Source organism: Mixophyes fleayi, chromosome 12 (genome assembly GCF_038048845.1).
Source record: "Mixophyes fleayi isolate aMixFle1 chromosome 12, aMixFle1.hap1, whole genome shotgun sequence".
In the NCBI taxonomy this organism is placed as follows: Eukaryota; Metazoa; Chordata; class Amphibia; order Anura; family Limnodynastidae; genus Mixophyes; species Mixophyes fleayi.
The window spans coordinates 33,976,900-34,000,332 of NC_134413.1; the positions used below are offsets into that span (position 1 = coordinate 33,976,900).

At 39.8% G+C, this 23,433-nt stretch overlaps 1 protein-coding gene across 3 annotated transcripts in view; it reads right to left on the reverse strand.

The window, feature by feature from the left end:
- Positions 1-3,742: 3,742 nt before the first annotated feature.
- The window catches only part of BAZ1A (bromodomain adjacent to zinc finger domain 1A), a 71,299-nt gene continuing 51,608 nt past the window's right edge, over positions 3,743-23,433 (reverse strand). For 2 of the 3 annotated variants that reach the window (XM_075192697.1, XM_075192696.1), the window contains exons 18-28: positions 22,500-23,045; positions 19,826-19,986; positions 18,844-18,992; positions 16,005-16,153; positions 15,438-15,512; positions 15,012-15,259; positions 14,569-14,747; positions 9,324-9,808; positions 6,983-7,128; positions 5,764-5,851; positions 3,743-4,620 (exon numbers count right to left, since the gene is read on the reverse strand). In XM_075192697.1, the coding sequence (XP_075048798.1) occupies positions 4,430-4,620; positions 5,764-5,851; positions 6,983-7,128; positions 9,324-9,808; positions 14,569-14,747; positions 15,012-15,259; positions 15,438-15,512; positions 16,005-16,153; positions 18,844-18,992; positions 19,826-19,986; positions 22,500-23,045 (2,417 nt within the window). In that variant the 3' untranslated portion in view covers positions 3,743-4,429. The remainder of the gene's footprint in view (positions 4,621-5,763; positions 5,852-6,982; positions 7,129-9,323; positions 9,809-14,568; positions 14,748-15,011; positions 15,260-15,437; positions 15,513-16,004; positions 16,154-18,843; positions 18,993-19,825; positions 19,987-22,499; positions 23,046-23,433) is intronic. The other variant, XM_075192698.1, reaches the window with a different exon arrangement.

Consider the following 23,433-nt stretch of genomic DNA (forward strand, 5'->3'; position numbering starts at 1 on the left):
TTGGTATGTGAAATGAAAGGAGATTGCAGTGAGATAACACCAAATATTTATGGGATAATGGGGGTGGGTGAAGCAAATGTAAACTTAGCCTCTCACATAAAACTAAATTTGTAGTTGCAGTTTGGAATAAACCGAATTTTGTTCACAACATGCTTGAGGGTAGACAAAAAAAGGATCTTTCCAAAATGTAACTATAGATTTAGCTGCATTTAAGATATGAGAGAAATGTTTACCAAAATGAATGCCTAAATCTAAAAATAGGAAGCTTTAAGAGAGCAGACCAGGGAGAAAGTGGTAAGTGAGTATGCAAAATATGTTCAAGCATGGCATGAATTTCCTTCAAACATTGAGGAAATTCCACCAGATATAGATAAAATCCCCTTTAAGTCTGCATCCCTGCAAGCATAGGGGAGAGGTAGCTGTAAATATTTTATGCAATTTTTGGAGGGACAGTATAAATATTAAATACATTTTTTGAAATTGAAGCCTTAGACACTCAAGGTCCAATATCTTTTCCACGTGTCTGAGAGGTCCTTCTCTGCAAGCTCCTGTGCTCGGGTCATGAATTCGATTCCCGACCATGGTGCTCCAGTTTCCTCCCATACTCCGAAAACATACTAGTAGGATAATTGGATGCTATCAAAATTGTCCTAGTTTCTCGCTCTCAGGGAGGTATTCAATTGTTAGCGAGATCCCAGAAAACGTGCGCTCGAAAAATATTAGCGTTAATACGGTAATTACCCTGAGCTGCGAGATGAAATTCAGCGAGTAAACTACCGTATTAACGGTATTTACGCGCATATTACCGTATTAATGGTAATATTTTTCGAGCGCTCATTTTTCCGGGGATCTCGCTAACAATTGAATACCCCCCCTCTGTGTATGTTAGGGAATGTAGACTGTAAGCTCCAATGGGGCAGGGACTGATGTGAATGAGTTCTCAGTACAGCGCTGCAGAATTCGTGGCGCTATATAAATAAATGGTGATGATGATACTTCTACTAGGATTATAATACACTTGAATGGGGAAAGACTCATAACAAAGACTGTTGAAAATAAAGTATTTGTATACAGTCATGGCCGAAAGTTTTGAGAATGACAAATAATTTTCAAAGTCTGCTGCCTCAGTTTTTATGAGGACAATTTGCATATACTCCAGAATGTCATGGAGTGATCAGATGAATTGCAATTAATTCAAAGTCCCTCTGTCATGACAATGTGCTTTATCTCAAAAACATTTCCAGTGCATTTTAGCAATGCCACTAAAGGACCAGCTAACATCAGGTCAGTGATTCACAGGTGAGAGTTTTGACGAGGACAAGGCTGGAGATCACTCTGGCATGCTGATTGAGTTAGAACAACAGACTGGAAGCTTTAAAAGGAGGGTGGTGCTTGAAATCATTATGCAGTCATTAATCTGCACAAAAAGGGCTTCACAGGCAAGGATATTGCTGCTAGTAAGATTGCACCTAAATCAACCATTTATCTGATCATCAAGAACTTCAAGGAGAGAGTTTCAATAGTTGTGAAGAAGGCTTCAGAGCGCCCAAGAACGTCCAGAAAACGGCAGGACTGTCTCCTAAAGTTGATTCAGCTGCAGGATCAGGGCACCGTCAGTGCAGAGCATGCTCAGGAATAGCAACAGGCATGTGTGAGTGCATCTAGGCGAAGACTTTTGGAGGATGGCCTGGTATCAAGAAGGCCAGCAAAGAAGTCACTTCTCTCCAGGAAAATCAGTGACAGACTGATAATCTGCAAAAGGTACATGGATTGGACGCCTGAGGATTAGGGTAAAGTAATTTTCTCCGATGAATCCCCTTTGATTGTTTGGGGCATCTGGAAAAAAGTTTGTCCAGAGAAGGAAAGGTGAGCGCTACCATCAGTCCTGTGTCATGCCAACAGTAAAGCATCCTGAGATCATTCATGTGTGGGGTTGCTTCTCAGGCAAGGGAGTGGGCTCACTCACAATTTTGCCTAAGAACACAGCCATGAATCAAGAATAGTACCGAAATATCTTCCAAAAGCAATTTCTCCCAACCATCCAAGGACAGTTTGATGACTAAATGCATTTTCCAGCATGATGGAGCACCTTGCCATAAGGCAAAAATGGTAACCAAGTGACTCGGGGATCAAAACATTGAAATTTTGTGTCCATGGCCAGGAAACTCCCCAGACCTTAATCCCATTGAGAACTTCTGGTCAATCCTCAAGAGGCGGGTGGAGAAACAAAATCCCACAAATTCTGACAAACTCCAAGCATTGATTAGGCAAGAATGGGCGGCCATCAGTCAGTATGTGACCCAGAAGTTGACCAACAGCGCGAAGGGCGAATTGCAGGGGTCTTCAAAAAGAAGGGTCAACACTGCAAATATTGGCTCTTTGCATAAACTTAATGTAATTGTCAATAAAAGCCTTTGACACTTATGAAATACTTGTAATTGTACTTCAGTATACCATAGCAACATCTGACAAAAAAGGTCTAAAAACACTGAAGCAGCAAACTTTGTGAAAACCAATACTTATGTCATTCTCAAAACTTTTAATATTTCTTTAAGGGTACATTTCAATAGCATTTTATATTGGTAGCTCTGGTAATTCACTAGTTAAGAGTACTGGAAGATCCACTCCTTTAAAGAACACCAACCATCCATTTGAGTGTTAGTGGACACTTCCCTAGGAAAACAGCATGCCAGGGGAGCGGGGTCTGGGGAGAACTCATCTCATCACCAGAACTCTGGGGTCTGCATTAACAACCTCAACTAGATATGGAACTAGTCATTGTAAAGAGGCTTTGGATCAAAATTCTGCATATCTACCACAGATTTGGGGTAGATAGTGTATGGAGGTCACTAGAACCAGATCTGTTTAATACTAGTTAGATAGAGGTTTGTTGTGTTATGAAACATTCATATTTTTAAGAGCTATATTTCATTGGCTGTATATCCCAGCCTCCTTACATGTGTGACTGAAGAACATTTCTGGTTTTACCTTTACTAAAGAACAGGAGTTATAGCCATCATCAGCAGGATCATGAGTAGTCTTAAACAAACCTGTGCAGGTCACTACTCTACACCACTGAAAGGCCCCTTCTCCTTTCAAATGTTTTTTGTCCAATGCAAGTTTATTTAATTAGACAGTAAATATTCCATCTCCTTCCATATGGCTGGAAAAGAAGTTCGAATGCCAATCGCTTTGCTGGGCAGAACTACTCATCTCCACCAGGTGGCTAGGGCAGCAGTGGAAAGACGGTGATGCCCAGTGAGTAATTAGTATACTGGATAATATTATTACTGAAATCTATCCATGTAGGGATAATGGCCATCTATTTGCATGAAACTTTTCCAATCTAATGTATGAAATAATCTCTGTCCCCATGGTAACAAGTCATTATTAAAGGTAGTGGTAAGGAGGTGTATTAAGATGCATAAAACGGCTATTTATTTTGATTAACTGACACTTTCATAACACTTATGTAAAATTAAAATTGCAGCAATGGACCATTCTTAAGTGTTGCTGATGAGTGCTTGCAGCCAAGAAGCTGGAATGTTACCAGGAAAAATAAAATTGAAAAAAATAAATAAATCCTAAAACGAACAAAAACTACACAGATTTACAAGATTTTTGTACCAACTAAAGAGAACATCTTCTGCAAAACCGAATCATACAACACATTCTTCACAATACACAAAAAAAAAAAAAAAAAGTGACAAATCTTGCTGTACCAAGAAGACATTAAAAAATATTAAACAAACATATTTTATTGCTTTTTACACAGGCATCTAGACATAAATAAATGGAGATCATTGTGGAATTATACCGACAGCTGCCCTCAAACATCGATAACATAGAAAAGGTAGAAACAACCAACTGTTTCAATTTTGAAGTGGAAAACAGTTTCACATAAGAAACATTGTTTAGTTAATCTTCAGACAAAAAAATTCATAAATACAAAAAAACAAAATTCACACAATTTGAATGCTAGATAAATAGCTAGAATCTTCAAAATACTCTCAGTGTGTATAGTTCATCCCTCATAAATATATCTCCATCTATTCACTCAAGTAGTGTTGTTCAGGTAGAAAATCTATGGTTTCTTTTTTGACTTGATATTAACAGTGAATTTCAAGCCGAATAACTACACCAAATAGCAAAAAATGAGAAAACTCACAGCAGTTAAACAGCTCATACTCTCCATATACAAATATATATACGAACATAAAATACATGTATGTGGCTTGGACCTTATTTAGTCTTTCCTGCTTTTGCAGTGCTGAATGATGTGAGAAATCAGTGCTTGCTCATTAAGTGGACAGCCTTAGATTATTGCTTGGCAATTCAGTTCAGCAGGACAATACAATCCCTGAAACCAGAGAGTGCAAAAGAAAATACCAAAGCTCCATTGTCTCCACTTACAGCAGCTAGAGACAAGTCAGAGACGGGACTTTTTGGCGGCTGCAGCAGATGGATATGGATTGCTAGTAGACACTTCCAGGCCTAATTTCTGAGCCTCATTGTTAAAAAAGGATCGTAGGCGGATTCCTGCTTTGGCCTCGTTGCTATTAACATGGTTATACTCAAAGCAGTTGGAGAACATCAATTCAATGTCTTCTACAAATTCAGCTGTTAGAAATAAAAGAGACTGATGTTAGTTGCCTAAACTGGTCATTCTGAATAATGTATATACGCACTAGCAATCCTATGCCATTATATATTAGTTTGACTTTGATCCAAATGCGGTGTGCACAATCACAATAGACTGAGCAGTTACTACTACTAAAAACATTCACACAAGGGACCGCTGCACACTAACTACAAAACCATTTTAAAACACAAGTTCAAAACCATACTAAAACTACATATTAAATGTAGACTATCAATAGACATAGTTACAAATATTGGGTTAAGCAAGTATATTCATTAGATCTCCAACTTTATTAACTTAGCACATAAATGTTTGTGTTCCTTTTGGAAGTACAATAAGCATAAAGACAGAAAATTGCTAGGAATTACAGCTGAACAGACTGTATCCCGCATTGACCAATGGAAATCTCAGTCCAGCTGCATCTTCCCAGCCAGTGGCAGAAGGCAATTAGGACCCTGGAGACACCATATCTGCAGGAGCTTTCCTAGATGAGGAGCAACGACTAAGACACTTAAGTAAACTGTACTCAAATCACAAAACACGTTGGTTTATGGTGGAGACCCTAAATGTTGAGACGCTGTACAATTGCAGTTGATGTTTTCTGCAATGTTTACAAGAGGAATCAACATGGCCCAGGAGACATACTGAGGACTGGTTGTCTACCGGCAAAGCATGCTGGGGCTTGTAGTTTCACAACACCTGGAGGGCCGCAGGTTGGACAGGCCTGCACTACACTGTTGTGGTCCCTTACATCTCTTTCCATTCAGATTATGTGCCATATAAGAAACCCAAGAGTTGTTGGCAGAAGAATCAATAGATAAGCGCTGGCGCAAAGTTGGCATGCAGGTATTCTACAAAAAGTGATAGTATTCTCAGTTGCAAGTTTTATCACCTGGATATATGGTGGATGCATTTATTTCTGGAAGCTGAAATAGATAAGCTTAACTTATATTGCAGTAACTTCTGTGCTGCATATAGCCTTGCAGTTTTCTGTGGAGAGCATATGTTGTGCTATTGTCCTGGCAGTTTCACCGGTTCCTTTTAGAACGCAACAAGAGAATATACAAGAATAGACGAGCCCTAATATGAGTTACATACAAACTGGTTCTCAGATTACTTACATGCAGACTTGTATTCACATTTGTTCACTTTCTCACGAATAATATTTAAGGCAATGGGTCTCTGGATAATGTCAAAATAATCCGGAACCTATAAAGATTTTTAGTTAGTACACTTATTGCGTAGTATTTAGGCAGTTCAAACATACTAACCCAACAAGTTATCACAGTAGATTACACAATTTAAAACATTACATAGTGAAATTCAATGATAAAATTATTTCTTAAGATGTCTTTTTTTAAAAAGCTCTAATTTAAAAAAATTAAGTATTTGTCATTGACATGCATCAAAACAAATATATTTGTAAATGTAAGAGCATACAAATGTATCTATTATGTAGTGCTATCTCATGCACCAGGTTAAAGAAGTACTCCACTGACAAATACTTTAATAGTAAACTCTCCCTTCCTGTCAACTTGTAGAAAACAGGACATCTGATGACGTCCTGCTAATCGGGAGATGTTTTTTTGCCATGCGGCTGACTTCTGTCTTGCGTTTGGGTTACAGTCATCCAGTCATTTGCTACAGCCACAAGTATTAGTAGCACAGAGATTCAAAAATGAGGCGAGTAAAACATGAACTGATCAACAGGGGTGCCAAACATGGGACCACAGGTGTTCTTAGACATTGTATAGCAGGTTTAAAAAGCAACTACTAAGGGTGGAGTCCTTAATTAAGAAAACAATTGCCTTTTCTTGGCCATCCACCCAGCCATGATATAGTCATTCAGCAAGCATAAAATGCTAATGATTAGGCTTGAAGATTACAGCCAGAGTGTGGTGGCCACATACAGGCTGATCCTCTTTCTTGGCTGATGTGATAGGATAACTGTACAGTTTTGCCGTAGGTGGCCAAAATGGATGGGATCTGTCAAATTGGCACTTGGGCTAGATCCCGTGGACATTAGGGTCAGTTGAAAGGTGACCACATACACAGTCCAAAACACCTTATTATAATCCTATTGATATTAACCAGATTATTGGGCTCTATATGGGGACACAAATGCTGAAATATCAACTAAAACTACCCAATATCAATATTTTTGCAAGTGTGTCAACTTTTCTGACTTACAGAGAAAAGGTCAGCATTAAGCCCTTCAGAGGGTGCAACAAATAATGGACTAAATCTAAAACATATTTAAAAAAAAAAAATGACAGTAGCAAATATTTTATACCATCACATCTCAAAGCTCAGAATTGTAGTAACCCACAATTACAGTACCTGGATTTTAGACACCAGTCTCATGAAAGGCCAACTGTCATCATGCCTCACAAGCTCTACCACCAGGTGTTCACAAGCAGATAACTCATGTACACCATGATGTCTTCCAGAGCTCCGTCGACTTCCTTGCTCCACCGAGGCAATGTCTAAAGGATGAAATGCATACATGGATCACATTGACAAAATATAAAGGCAGAATATTCAGTTTATGCACATGCAAAATAAAATCTCCCATGTTATTATATTTTGATACATAAATGATATAAAACCTTACTACCTAATAGTGGAGCAAATAAAACAGTAACATTTAAGTATCTGTGACATAACTATGAGGCTGCCATTAAAAGGTCAGTTGCATATTACAAACAAAATGAGTTATAAATGAGTAAGTAACTTATGTGAATGTACATGAAGCTCAAACGGTGTACAAAGAATAGCAATGAGGTGAAGCACAACCTAGGCGAGGCACGACACTTGAACAAAGTAACATTTAACATTGTTGTGCAGTTTTGTGGCCATGAGGTCTAAATCTGGAAGCCCACAGTGACTTAAGAGTTGCTCAAAGACTGCCTGGGTCCAGGGTTGTTGTGGCCAAGAGCCTTGGATTGATCTCTGTTTCTCTGGGATTCCACTTCCAAAGCCACTAATTGATACATCTTAACCATAAAGCTGGTCAGGGCTTTGGCTTATTTAGGCCTTGGAGTACAGGTTGAGAATGAGGCCTCCCCTGATCCATTTGTGCTGGGCATAGGCAGAGTGGCTAGAAACGCCCTAGGTCTCAATCCAGGAGACTGGAGGGCTGATCGGTGTACCAGAAGAAACAGTTTACCATTAAGTCATTAGGTCCCAGGACAAAATTACATGTTACCTACATGCAAACTCTTTGGCAGACATTGAAAAATTAGACCCTTACCACCACATTTCAGATACAAAACAAACACTCTTAAGATCAGCAAACTGAGGAAAAGACAGCTTTATTAGAAACTGACCTCCAGTTGCAGTTACCTATTATCACTCACACAAGTGGAAATGGAAAAAATAGAAAGATTTTTACTTTCCTGGTGTGAAGTAGTAAGTCAGGAAGAGTGTTTGCACCAGTGAGCCTACAAAGTGACTGAGGCATGCAGAGGACAACTGGAGGAAAACTGTGCATGATGGGCTGGAAGAGAGAACACTCTTCCTGGAAGTGGAAACAGAGGAAGTTCCAGGAGTTCACTATGGAATGTCCCTGCATGGTGTGTCAAAAGAACCACCCAGCTGAAACACTGGAAGCCAACAAATGGTCTTGTTGGCCAGGCACAAGCTCAGACAAAGGAACAGTCATCATCAGCTATTTATATAGTGCCACCAATACCGCTGCGCTGTACAGAGAGATCACTCACATCAGTCCCTATCCCATTGGAGCTTAGAGAGTCTATATATTCCCTAACACACACACAGACAGACTAGGGACAATTTGATAGCAGCCAATTAATCTACTGGAGGAAACCCACACAAACACAGGGAGAACACACACACACACACACTCCACACAGATAAGGCCATGGTCAGGAATCAAACTCATGACCCTAGTGATGTGAGGCAGAAGTGCTAACCACTAAGCCAACGTGATGCGCCATAGGGAGAACACAGACTGATCTACAGATAAATAGGGAGAAATCAGACTGACTGGTCTACATCACAGACCTGAAGGGGAAAGTTAGGAGACAAGCTGCAAAGAAAATGCCCAAGCGTCCAAGGAAAAGGATAGTGTTGCCTAGAGGCCACCTACAAGTGTAGTAAATGAAATATGGGCAGAGCCAAATATAATTTAGGCTCCTTCCCCTGTCTTTACTAAAAACCTCAGTGCCCTGCTTCAATGCACTCCCCAGAGGAAGTAAAAAGAGAGGTAAAGGGCAGGGAGGTGCAGCGCACGTCAGGAGAAACATGGTCGCAGGCTCAATAATTAGATAAGTAACAATAAGAGAGAAACCCCAAAAGGAGATGGGCAAGGGCACTTTAAAATACTGAACTCTCTGGCTTTGATTCAATAAAGAAAAAAAGCTAATTGTATAGATGTATTAAATAAAATAATTTGCATTTCCTTTTTCGGTCTTACCTAGATGTACTTCTTATGACTACCTCCCCAGGTTCTGGTGTGGGACTTTTTTTTACACATGTGGCCAAAAATTGGGGGCATCACTATGCAAAAATATTATAAAATATATATTTACATATATTTTTATTACCCAATACAAAAAGAAAAAAAGCTCTCATTTAAAAGACAGCTCTTTTCCTCCTTTAGTGCAAAGCCAAGTAGATTAGTCATTGTTAAGCAGAAAGGCGTTCGGATAGGAGTTACCTGTTGACAGGCGCTTCTTGCCCCTTCCTTTGGATTCCATCTCGGCAGGCATAGAGTTCCGAGACAAAGGCTTTCTTCCTTTAGGCGTTTCTTCAACTTTATCAAGACTAAATGGGCGGAAGGCGAATGGGCTGCCTACTGGAGTGCTATCGTCCGATTTCAGCTTTTTCCCTCTTCCTTTACCCCTGCCTTGTCCATGGACTGACACAAGCTCAACAAGAGATGCCTCACATATGTTTGCACTGGCTTGTGAATTGCGAGCAGAAAACCGTGCACCAGGTTTTTTTTCAAATGGTGGGGCAGAAAGCACTTTTTTGGCACTGCCTCTTCCTTTTGCAGCTGGCAAAACGTTTTTGGGAGTGTTTTGTTGACTTCTTGGTGTCTTTCCAGTGTCCTTTTTTCCTGAGCCACTTTTCTTGGGCCCTGGTTTTCCTCCTTTAGTCTTTAAAGGTAGTTGTAATTTGGTTCTCCCTTTCTTTGTTGTACTGCAAGAAGAAGGTTATACAATGATCATATTTATAGAAAATTTATAGCCATGGGCCACATACAAAATATTCCAATTTTAAAACAAAAATTACCAAGAAAATGGGCAAAAAAAAATCCTTTAACCAGAGATGACAAAACAAAACAAGTACATTGATTTAACCACTGAACAGTCCAGAAAAGCCTTAAAAAGTACAAGAATGCGTCTTTTATCCTTAGCTTTATGGAATATGCCAAGTCTTTCCCAACATATTGGAGGAGATTCATTTAGACCCGAGGTGTCTCCGGAATGTCAACGGAGATACCACACATCTGAGATTTTACAGGAATCTTCACTAATTTTTTCCTTACATTCCATAGAGGTGCGCAGAAAATTGAATGGAAATCCCTACTGTAATGGCCTGGCTATGCGTGCAGCGGACATTGCAGCGATGTCCGCGTGCCAGCCTTTGAGTCTCCCCCATTGTTTATATGTGTTCCCAACTTCTCATGGTAGACATGAGGTTTCCACTGGACTCCTAAACTCTGCTTCTTCATAATCCTAGAAAAGGCTTTATTATTGAAATTCAACCCTCCTAATTATCCATCCTAATGGAATAATCATTACTGACGCCCTGTCACCGCCCAGTGTAGTTTTAGAAGTAAAAATCTCTAAATATAGCATATATAACCTATGACAAATTTACAAAATGCCATGGCATAGAAAGCCCACTGCCAGTCATTGTCAGCCCCACAGCACAAGGCCCATTGACAGCCCTGCTTATGTACTGGAGTGTGTCGACTGCTGGAGGCTGGAAAATAACTGCTTTCAGCATAAGTGAATACTCGGCATACACATTACAGGAAAATAAATAATAAAAAACAACAAATATATAGCTATATTCCTGGGCTAGGTAAATGATATTATGATTCATCTTCTGGCAATGAACGGTTATGCACTGCCCAATGCTAACACCCATCAACTTTCGTATCAAGTTACCCCATTGCCAAATCACATATTGTACAGTGCAATCTCCATTGACAGTCATATTCCAGAAGTACACGTCGGCATATTTTATTTCTCATTGGTGTTCTGCATCTGTCAATTTGGCTGTAGTGTTAGAATTGGCTGTAAGGAGTATTTGGAGGAGATCCATCTTAAAAAGTGTATCTACAGCCAAACGTATGTCCATGACATTGTATGCAGTAAGTCCAGGGGTGCACAACCTTTTTTTGGTATGGGGGCCGCATTGGGAGATAGTACTCATCTGAAGGAGCCTCATTCAAACAACTTGCTTAAACAGGTAAAATACATAGAATTTACTAAAGGAAAAGAGGAACCTCTTTGCAGTTATGCCATACCTCAACATTGTTATAAAGATTCCATAGAGACAAAAGGGTAAGCACTGCCGCAATTCAATCCATACCCAAACAAATTAACCTCACAAATGAATGTCGTGTCTCACTGCGGTGAGTGGGACATAAAGTAGAATTAATACATAAGTATATATTGAAATTCCATTTAAAGTGGATTTATGTTCAATTTCTAAAATCAGTATGTAATATGTAAATGTATTTTTGGCAAAGGGTTAACAGGTATATTATTTTTCTTTTCATGGAATGAAGTCTGCAAACATTCCGGATGTGGGAACCACTGTGTCATACCTACAAACTGTCGCGATTTTAGCGGGACAGTCCCGATCTCAGTGGACTGTTCCACCCAACTTACAGTTTGTCCCGATATTGCAGATGTTTTTTTTTTCTTCAGTGTAGCCGTTACAAAGTAACGTCCCTGTGACATCACCAGGTCATGTGGCTGCATCAGTCACATGATACACAGTGCAGACGGGCTGCTGGAACGCTTTCTGCTCTGTGTAACTGGAAGTGTCACTTCTGAAGAAAAAGGTAAGAAGGGTGATGTAATGAGGGGGCATGTGCGTGTAAGGCATGCGGCCAGAGGGGGCATGTGCGTGTAAGGCATGCGGCCAGAGGGGGCATGTGCGTGTAACGCATGCGGCCAGAGGGCGCATGTGCGTGTAACGCATGCGGCCAGAGGGGGCATGTGCGTGTAACGCATGCGGCCAGAGGGGGCATGTGTGCACACATGGAACTTAAAATGGGTGACCACCCCGGGGTCTCTGGACCTGGCTCCATAGTAAAGAGGGACCACATTTCAGATGGTGAATGGATGCTGGTAGGATTGCTTCTCTGCAGCAAAACAGGGACTGCTAAACTCTAGGAGTGCATTGAGAGGTCAACTGTAAAAGGGACATGTTCCACTTAGAGAGGGGTTCGTTCTGGAACTCCCTCGAATGTAACTGAGCAAATTGGACTGCCTCGAAGGAGACCATTTTGCCCAGAACTCTCATGAAAAAGTGGGCAGACACCCGCTTCTTGATCAAGAGGGACTTCATTGTGTCGACCTTGTCTTCTGGTAGAAATATCCGTTGTAGGAGGGTGTCTAAAAAGTAACCCTATGAACTTCATAATTTGACGTTACCAGGTTGGATAAACCCACCTCTGTGACTCCAAAGTCCTGGCTGTGTGTTACATGGTTGAGAAGAAGACCGGGATACTTGCTTTTATCAGAATTGTAGTCCAGGTATGGAATAACGGTTATCCCCCTGGATTGTAGCAATGCCACCATTACCTTGGTAAAGACCCTCGGACCGTTGACAATCCAAAAGGTAAAGAACTGAACTGGAATTGTTGAGACTGCACAGCGAACATAAGGAGACACTGGTGTCCCACCCAGATTGGTAAGTGTAGGTAGTTGTCCCCGATATCCATGAACACCATGAACTCCCCCTGCTGCATACTGCTGATAACGAACCTCAGGTACTTCATTTTGAACTTGTCCACCAGTAGGATGTATGTTCAAAATGTTTAGATTTGGCATTGGTCTGAAGAATCTGAAACGTTTGGAGTCAAAACGCTTTCCTCTTTCTAGAACAAGAGTATTAGAACTATTTATTTTGTGGGTTCTCCTGGTTGACTCATATTAAAAACTTCTATGCGGAGAATACCCACTGAGATCTATCAAGTATCCCCTGGATACGATGCCCCTGATCAAAGTGTCTAGCTACTAGATAGTAAATGATCTGGGTCTGCCTGATTGCAGATCCTCCGTCAATTGGATAGTTCACCGGTTCATAGTCTAGCTGACCAAAGTTGATGCTAGAGATGGTCTGAGAAAATGGACTTCAATTTTTCTGTCTGTGTTATTCTTCAGGGTAACAGCTCTTGGAACTGGGATAGTGGTGAATCTGGATAGGCATGCTACAGGCTTCTCTACCTTAGGAGGATATTCTCACTTGCGTGTCCGCACTAGGAGGAGGGTACATTGACTGAAGCCTGCAGGATACCTGAAAGCTGCACTCTGGATGCCGACAGGCTTCCCATTAAAGATCCTCTAATTAGGGAGATGGCAAGGTCATCACTTTCTTCTGGTGCTTGAAGAAGGATATGGGCTGCATCACAGGTTCCTCACTGTTCTGAATGCTCTAGTTAAGGCGGTCCGACAAGCTCTGAACAAACTTCCTCCCGAGAAGATTCAAGGTCAAATCAGCCCTGGAACGCAAGGCCGCTAGCACAGAATGTAGAAGTAGATGCCAAACCTCAGTCTCTCCCTGGAGCATCTGCTCCATGAATGAAGAGAACTGGGCCAACCCCTGAACAGTCAACCATTTCCTGGGGCCAAATGGCTCCTGCTGAAGTCCCTAAAACCGAATCTGAGGGACCACAAGTAAGGAGTTCAGGAAATCAGAGATTCTCAGGCTGAGAGGCGGGAGCTGAAGAGAGAAGTCTACTAGCGATTAGTAGTTGTTATAACTTCGGTCATGGGCTGAACCATGAACCGTGCCCAAACTGGTTCCCCCATTTCTGAATGAGAAATTGATTAGGACAGTTATGTTTGAGGTTTGTAGATTTGCCAGACTTTGTTAATATGGGTGGGGTCGAGTAGGATTTGCTTTTCTCCCCACTGCAGAGCTGTTAGGCATCTAATGTGGCCTATTAGTTTCTGAGTGTGCTTTGGTGTATCGGAGGTCAGCCCTGGGAGCAAACAAATAGGAGAGTTTTAATGGGAATGGACACTTGCTTAATGGTCCCACGGTTTGGACCAAATACCACTAGAACAAAAGATTATATGCATTCTTTATAATGTCTGTGTCAGCACCAATTTAGACATTCCAGCAAGATTTATTGCAAGAGGTTCCTTCCCGAGACACTGCAAGCAGACTGTCAAAGACACTACAGAACTCCAGTGAGATCTATTGTGGGAGAATCTTTCCTGAAATACTGGTGAGCTAACTTAAATGCTATAGTTGGAACTTTAATATAACTACTTTATTTCCCAGAACTGTTATGTGCACTTTCTAAATATCAAGATCATAATCCTGAAGTGGGATTCTACATTTGTGGGCATTTAAACACCAAGATTCCAGATGGAGGACCATGTTTATGTAATTTTGGGTGAAAACATTGCAAATAAAATTGTCATGCACATAAAGACCAATCATTATAGATTTCCTCTTTCCGTAAAAAAATATAATTAGTTTTCAGTCTACATTTCCTTCCTTTTACACCTGTACTAGTAAAGAGCTTCCAAGAAATTATCAGAAAATAAGTTGTTTGCTGTAAATAGACCAATAAGGTGCATTTTTCTATGCCCTTCATGTGTCATGGGCTTACAATACTATAAATAGCTATGCTAGAAAGTGGCTTGTACATCTTAATTTCTGTCTAATATGAGAATCCAACATATTCTCTCTGACTTGCTCACCTCTCTTCTTCAGACATGATTTCATCCTCTTCATTTTCAGATTCCCGATTCACTTCCTCTTCTGACATATACTCCTCTTCCATCAAATCATCATCCACTGAAGGCCTGTGGCGGTCAGGCCGGCGGGCCCGTTGTTTAGGTCGACATTCAGGACAGAACCAGTCACCTTCAGGAATATACTGTGAGGGGGAAAAAAACAAAAGAAAAAAACAAATAAGAAATGCAGACTTATTGGTCTCCATGACATACAGTCAGACTCTTCCCATGAAGCTCCAAATGTATGAAACAATGATGGCATGTGGAACATTTAACAAGCTAAAAACTGTAAGAGTTCACAGAGCTAAAACGTTCTACTCCTTGCTTGCAAGCTCAAGGAACACTAATTAAACAAATCTTCAAAAGAACACCATAAATGATCATTCAGTACATTGTACTGAACTAACCTTCAGCTTCGGCCTGACGCAATAGATATGATGTCCTCTTTCACAGCCATCACACAAGAGCATACTCTCTCCATCTCCTTTCTTACGGCACACCTTGCATCTGGCATTAAGAATGGAGCGGGACCACAAGATGCTGCGATCCAAAGTGGACAAGTGGAGGAAGATCTGAGACAAGCTGCCAGATGACAGTAAGGATTCCCGCCAGCGATCCAGTACTGTCCTTTGGACACGACCACTGTCACTAGCATCTATAGCAAGAAAAAGGAAGAGTAAGTTAACTAATGAAACAGCAGGAACTTATTTCTTGAAACGGCTAGTGTTTATGCCACTTATATGAAGTGAAACAAAAAACAAACATCAGGATGCTGCAATCTCATGTAACAGCAACACAATTATTACATGTAACAAACAAGTACAGTAACTTGCCATCTCTTTCACTAGTTGGGTCATCTTCTCTCTTTTTTTTGTCTTCCTTCTTTTTTTTGTTATCTTCTGCATCTCCTATACAACCCCAAATAGTGTTAAGTTATTTCCAGATCATTGATAAATTAGTCATGTTAAACTTAACATCTGTATATAATCTCACATAACCCAGGAGAGCACTGATGAATGCAGTATATTACATATTATGTCAAATTGATGGCACAAGTTGCTGCTTAAAATTAAATGCTGAAATAAAAAGGAAATCAGACCAATAATGTTTTTAATCCTCTATTTTAAGCCGCTCAAAATTTACAGTCACTTACTGTTTTATTCTATCTCAAATACACATATTGAAGAGACACTTAACAATCCTTGAAGAAAGAAACACAAAAATTCAATGCCCAGGGCCTTGTGGTATAAGAAAGCCAGAAATGAGGAACAGTAGGTGGAAGTAGGAGAAATGAGTTCTTATCAAATATATTACGCTTTGCCTAATAAGAGATATTACCTTCACATGCTCTAATGAATCACCAGAATATTAGGAGTAGAACATTTCAAGAACCCACTTACCAAGAGGGGCTTTTAAGTACTTGCGTTCCACTCCTTGCTCTATCTGCAGTAATGCTCGTGCAAGGTAATGTACAGAATTAGTCGTTGGCTGAGGAGTGCTGGAATTTGTAGATGTGGCACTTGGGGAATTATTTTTCAAACCATGCAACCTACATAGAAAATAAGATATACTATTGCTATGAATCACTAGAAAAATGATGTTCCACAAATGCAACAAAGCATGAAAAATGTTCTACTTGCAGGTCATGAGTTACTGAAATTTTTACTGCCTCTTGAATCAAATAATTACATTTAAAAAAAAAAAAGCAAATACTATTGATGGTCAATGATGGTCATGTATTTCAATGGTTAATGGAGGATTAAGTAAGCATTTTTTGTAGCAATCCCTACTCTACCAAACTAGAAAAAAAACGCAGGTTGTGTCATGTTTGGAGCACAACAGTTCAAGAAAATTCACTCATCGGCACTTGCACTGCTATGATGCCAGAGCTGGATAGGGGCGTATCACTCGAATATTATGAGCATTGTACATCTGTCATTCTGTTAATTGGTGATAGATGGATTTAATAAGAAAAAAGTATATTTTGCTAGACATTAGCATCAAGTAACATAATGGTTGACATTCTTTAAATAATGTACACTTTCTATTACACTCCAAACTACTTAAAAAAGCCTATACTAGAGATCACACTAGCTGCTCATAGCACTCAAAGCACTTAGGGCATGACAAATTAGATATATTTATTGTCCTACTCGTGTATTAAATATAGTTGGTTCCTAAATAGGATCTCTGCAAATCAGGTGTTGAAATTCAATATAAATAGCAATGGAATGGTCTGAAATTATATACTGAATTTATCCAACAGCTCACAGAAAATGTCTCTGAAGAAACTCAAGCTACCATTAGATGTGCTTTTTTATGTTAAATGACAAAATACTCCGTTTTTGTACCAAGAACTAGATTTGGTGATTTATATTTTGCTACATGCAAAAACAATAAGCATGAAGGCAAGTATGAGAGGAAGCAGAAAAAGGAGCATGCTAAAAACATTGCTTACTGAATCATTGATAGAAACCATCAATCCTCTGAAGGTAGCTCCAGCAGGAAAATAATTAATTGGTATTAGTAACATGTGCAAAGATATTCCCTTAAACACATTGCATATTCTATAAGCCCCCAAACGCAAATTCCCACTCCATATCATACTAAAACAAAAAAGATCTTTAAAGAGACGCAAAATAAATCTGTGTCTTTCATAAACCATAAAAATTTAACAGCAACAGCACAGAATTTATCATGGATACAGAAGAAAACCGACTCCTAACTCAGAATTATTTCTTTCATTTAGAGGCTGAATCCCTCTCATGGGACAAAACTATTCAAAGCAATTAAATTTTGCAAGAAAAAATTGTAGCACTTTATCATGAGGTCCACTATATGAAAAAAATTCAAGACAGTTACAGAACCTATTTTAATTACTTGCCAATCGCCCACCAACGTCAAACAATAGAGCGATTGCCTCTTTACTATATGACATGGCAGAGCTCTTCTGAGTGTCAAGTTGCTGCCAAGGACAGTCAGGAACCATGTCATTTGGCATCCCAATCTGTGCACGTAATATTCAAAGTGACGCTATGTATGAAGAGGAAATCCAGTGACATGACTCCAGTGATGTCACTAGAACTCGCCCCTCCCCAGCAAAGGGCAGGTGAGACCACACGGAGGTATCTCATGTGCCATGTGATGGTATGTGGTACCACTCAAGCAACAGGTAGAAAGTAAAACAGTACTTTCAATGTGCAGAAACACAATCGCTAAAAAATACAGTATTAAATAAAGGTCAGGCAGGTTTACCACGCTCACTGTCCCTTACTTCACTAACTCAAGGATTGCAGATAACTCAAATTCTTTTGTCCCTGCAACTTGGCATTATATTCTACCCTCTACCAGCATGGTAGGAATCAAGCCTCAGGTCACCCTACGCCAGTAGGCCCACCAAGTAACAGGACTCACAGGGTTCAGCAGCGATAACGATGATGTCAAGTTTAGCAGCAGCCTAAACTTCAATGCATTGACTGTCCCCAAGCAGAAGGCTGTCCCTCAGTCTAGACACCTTTTTTTAATATCCAGTTTGGTTCCCATGTTCAGGAGACTGGGCCGTGGCAGTCTTAGATAGGGGTCTAACATGGATTGCAAGCTGTTGTAAAGGGGCTGTTACCAGGATGTCCTTTCTAAAAACACACATAGTCCCAGGACCTCCAGCTAGTGTAACTCCAGACTTTCTAGCTGGCCACAGACTGGAACAATAGGGCCCCCACATAGGTTAACTAAGGGGCTGGAAAAAAATTGGGCAACTTCCCCACTTAGCCAAATTCTGGGTGAAGGTGACGGGAAGGTTTGCCACCTGACTAGGACTTCCCGTCTCCTGGTGGGGCAAGATGATGCAGCCCCTCTGTGAGACATGTAACAGGGACCTTCCTGACAATTACCCAGTTCCTGGCCACATTTAAGAACAGACAATAATAAAGCCATACATGATACAAGTAATGATAATCAATAACAGTTGGGGTTCTTTTAACACAATGATGCACCAATATCCCCCTCCCCCACTTTATCCCTTCAAGCCTGGAGAACAGGGTGAAATACCAAATTGATACCCATTCAGAATCCAATCAAGTACCACATTTGCTACTCGCCATCCAAAGTTTTCAACCACCTGCCCAGTCTACTGCCACAATGCTACTACTTGTCTTCTACCCATAGCAGCTCATAAATGATTTTCTAAATGGACACTACTTTGTTCACCAATATTTGTTTTGACTAATCAAAGTCGCCAACCTGTCTTTATTGTTTTGCTTTGTATCAACTTCCACCTCTTTAATGTCATTGTCTTTCACTTCCATGGTACCATCCTCTTTTGGCTCATCATCCAAAAGGTCATATGAACAATTCTTAAGACCAGATCTCCATAACTGTCTGTCAGGAACCTGTGTATAAAACAAACAAAAAAAATAATAAAAAATAAAAATGAAAAAAAAGTTTTCAATGTATTAATAACAAACCACAACCTGAGGATGAGCCAACCCTTTGGTAACAAGACCGGTGGTAATCGGCGCTTGAAATACAGACACCCACTACACCTACAAAAAAAACCCAACAAACACTGTAATAACGACATAAGTTAAATATAGACTTACCTCGACACCGATGGCGTACATTTCTGAAAACAATGCAATGCGACGGCTGCTAATTCCGAAGATAGTGGATGCCGACGATTGAATTTGACGTCATGCAAGTGAGCGTCATCAATATTTAAAGCGCCATTTTAATGTTAGGGTGCGGCTGGTACTATTGCCGCTTTAAACTTACATATTTCAACGTCGCTCACTTCAGTGATGTCAAATTTAATCGCCGGCATCCTCTATCTTTGGAATTAGCAGCAATTGCATTGCACGGTTTTCGGAAATCGCGCCCATCGGTGTAAAGGTAAGTCTACATTTTACTTATGTCGTTTTTACAGTCCTGGCTGTTTTTTTTGTAGGTATAGCGGATGTCGGTATTCCAAGCGCTGTAATACAGTAACCAACCCAACAAGACAGCTCACCTAATGTTACTCCATATTTTTTTGTTATTCTCCTTTCACCTTCTCCCTAGCCGCATTTAATCTGTTATGCACTAATGCTCAATTCAAAGCAACACAGTTGATAAAAACTTAGCATGTTTACAATTAGGCGATGTTGCTTAAACAATGTTTGCGACAACTAGAAACAATGTAAATAATTTCAATATGAACCCTGCATGTTACTCTCTGATTAAATACCTTGAGAGCACCAAGAGTGCCTTGATAAATCCTATCTTCAATGTCCAGGAGGAGATCACACAGTCTAAGTTCCAGCTGTTTTTCTGCAGAGGTCTGTGTAGGATCAGGCATGTTTAGAGATCTCCCTCGCCCAGTCTTAATGGCTGTTGAGAGTGGGCTTTCTACAAAAGTAACCGTTATTAGCAATACAGTCAATATTTGTATTTATCTGTGCGTCACAAATATTAAAATTACTACATTAACAGATTTGACAACAAAAAATGTATTAGTATAATCTGAAAAATTTAGTTAACTCAAAGGGAAACTAGCATCAGCTAAGTAAACACTTCCCTGTGAAACATTTAAATATATCAAGTGATCATTAAGTTTCAAACATAAAATTAGAAACCAAGGGCATGTCAAAAAATAAATTAAAAAAAACAGCCTAGCATTTAACTACTACTTTTATTTGATTCAGCTTAAGTACACATACATTAAAGTTGCAATACAATGAAAACTAAAAGTGATTCTCTACCTATAATTATTTCATATATCCAACCCTATTTTAGAACACCATATAATGTCAACTCCAAATAAATATTTCCAGGTTCTCCCAGTTTCTAAATTCTGCGCGCATTTACCCTGCCATCTATATAGTTAACGATGTGCAACACTGTAAGAGAAAATTACTGTGTAGCTTGAACTTCAATGCTTCATCCATAGAATAGATTATAATTGGTCATAGATAACGGTGGAGCATGGTGCACTACAAGTCTTCAATGCTATATACTTTAGAACTTCTAGCCAAATCAGGGAGCAGTGTAATGCCCGCAGGGGAGGAGTGGTAAACGCTGGTTGTAAGGTAAAACAAATTAATAGAAGATTTTTGTACTTAAATCTCTTTCTCAGATTCTATCTGGGGGACACCGCTACCATAGGATTGTATGAGGGCGCATGGAGTTGGCACTAAAAGAGTTAACAAGTTTGCTGCTGACTCCTCCTCCCTGCAACCCCACAGACCTCAGTAATACTAAAGTCCCAAGAAAAGGGCTCAACACCACAACAAACCATAGAACAGCAAAAAGAAGGGAACACCATGTTCCCCAGATGGAATCGGAAAAAGAAATTTAACGCAAGAACATGCTCCTCCTCAAATTTTAACCACGATGTGTGTGTAATAGTACTTGTATCTGTCAAGAACAAAATGATGTGTTATTATTTAAAAACAAACAGACAAGCCACAAACAATCACACCACAGATATAATATATAGTCTAATCACTTGTTTTGACCGTAATTTGGCAGAGCATTTTGAACATGTATAAAATACTGCACACGAATTCTTGTTCTGAGACATATTTCCTTTTTTAGAAAAAGAAATGCAGATTAGGCAACTTTCAAAGAGAAAAAAATAGGAAAAATATTACTAGTTTTGAATCTGGCTAATAGCCTCAAAACAGTAATATAAATATCTGTGGTAATAATAATAATGTAAAAGTGTAAGATAATGTGAAAATTGACCAGATGGGCAGAGAGAGAGATCAAGATCTCTCTATATAAATGTTTGCTGACATCAAAATCCAACTTTGCCCACTGGGGTACTTTGCTGCTTTCCTCCCTTCCTTGACAATTGCTGCTGATTGATTCTCCATTATTTCAGTCAGGATTCCGTCTAAAGTAAATTTCACGCCTTTGGAACGCACCAATCAGTGTGTGTGTGTGTGTGTAGGGGGGGGATTACAATCCCCGCGCTGGAAGCTTTTGTAAACTTTGGGGAGGATTATCCTACCCACTCACTGGAGGCTTATTATAACGCTCTTGTTTCTTTTGCGTTGCAGCCTTTTAATCTGTGCTCAGATTGTGGCCAGATGAAATCCAAGTCACCCCTCCGAGGGCGACATGGTATTTCCCTGAAAATGGCCATTCCTCAGACTAAGTCCCCTCACTCTATGCCAGAGGCAGCGCTGAACCTGCCGGGAGAATACAGTGGCAGTTGCGTAGTGGCTGTCACTGCCTGCAGCCTGATTCTTTTATATCTTCTTGTTCTTTTTTTAATAAAACAAAAACAGAACTATATTCCATTTAAAAACTAAATGAACCAGGGTAAAACATAACACTAATGCACTGCTAACCAAACTCACACTGTCAGTAACACTAAGAAAATAAAACAAAAAAAAATCTAATCCAGCAGCAAGTACTGCAGAACAGTACTTAAAACAGCCCAACACCTTGGGCACTTAAACAAAACTGAGGTCTGTGGGGCTGCAGAGGGGAGGAGTCAGCAGAAAACAATTGTTAACTCTTTAAGTACCAATTCCATGCACTCTCATACAATCCCATGGAAGCAGTGTCCCCCAGAGTGGATGAAGGAGAAATAAGGTATAGGCTTAATGCTGGTTTGTAATCTGTGACCTTTCAGGAAGAGACATAACTATTACCAGTGTCTCCCCCCCCTTCAGAAGAAAAGGGAACATTAACAGAATGGGCCTAACAAAGCACACAATAATATCAAGTGCAAAACCTAAACAAAATACATTTTTTCTACTTTTCCTTTAAGATTTGGCTTGTACTTTTAAGATTTATTTTCATGTTTTTTTGTTTTTTTTAAGAATGTCATTCATGGTTCCCGTATGTTCACTGGGGTAGCATAAAGCGACAACGTTATTAAAATATGTTAATGTATTTTTAGGAAATACCTGATATATGGAAGCAATTAGCTGCACAATTACTCAGTCTCTGACAGACTTTATTCTTGTCTTGTATTAGTATGTCTTTAAGCGTGCTCTCTCTGTACCCTCGTGTGTTCAGACACTCAATCAGCTCCTCCAGTTGTTCTACAGAGTTATAGTAGCACCAGCGGTTTGGCTTATTCACTGGTTTAGAAAGTTCCAGCTCCTCTTTGATCTCATGGACAGAAGATTCATGGCCATTCACTGCATGATTACTCTCAGATTCTCGTTGAGAAACAGGTTGAGGCTGCAGCATGTCCTCTGTGATACCAGTATAATCCTCCTCCACAAACAGCCCTGGCACAGAAAAGAAGGTCCAGAATCGTCTGTACCAACGGTCTCGGCCCAGAGGGAAGATGTTTGTGCAGGCTGTGACTTGTTGTATCTTTTCCAGCAATTCCTGCTCTCGTTTCTCCTGCTTTTGCCTCAACTCTTCTTCATCCAGTGTCAAGGCTACATTCTTTCCCAGGGAGTCTTCATTTTTTAATTTAACGTTATTCAGACCTTTCATACCTAAGAAATCATGAAAATAAAATATTACTGATCTTAATCAAAACTAAACAAATATGGTAATATGGCAACATCAAAAGCGAAGGTAGGAAATCTTTGTCTAACCCAACTTCTGCGTAACTAGAAATTCCAGCATTCCCAGAATTGCAGTTCCACAAACACTAATGCCTGTATACCATAACAAAATAAGGCATCAATATAGATATATCTTTTAAAAATTACCCATTACCTGTTCAAAAACTATCCATGTAAATTATACTGTTCGTATATACACAATCATGTGTGAAAGTGTATTACTTAGCAAACAGATTGACAAGATAAAAATTAGTATGGTCTTAATGTCTAAGTACTAATAACAAGTACATATAGTTAACTTAAAGATAACCTACCA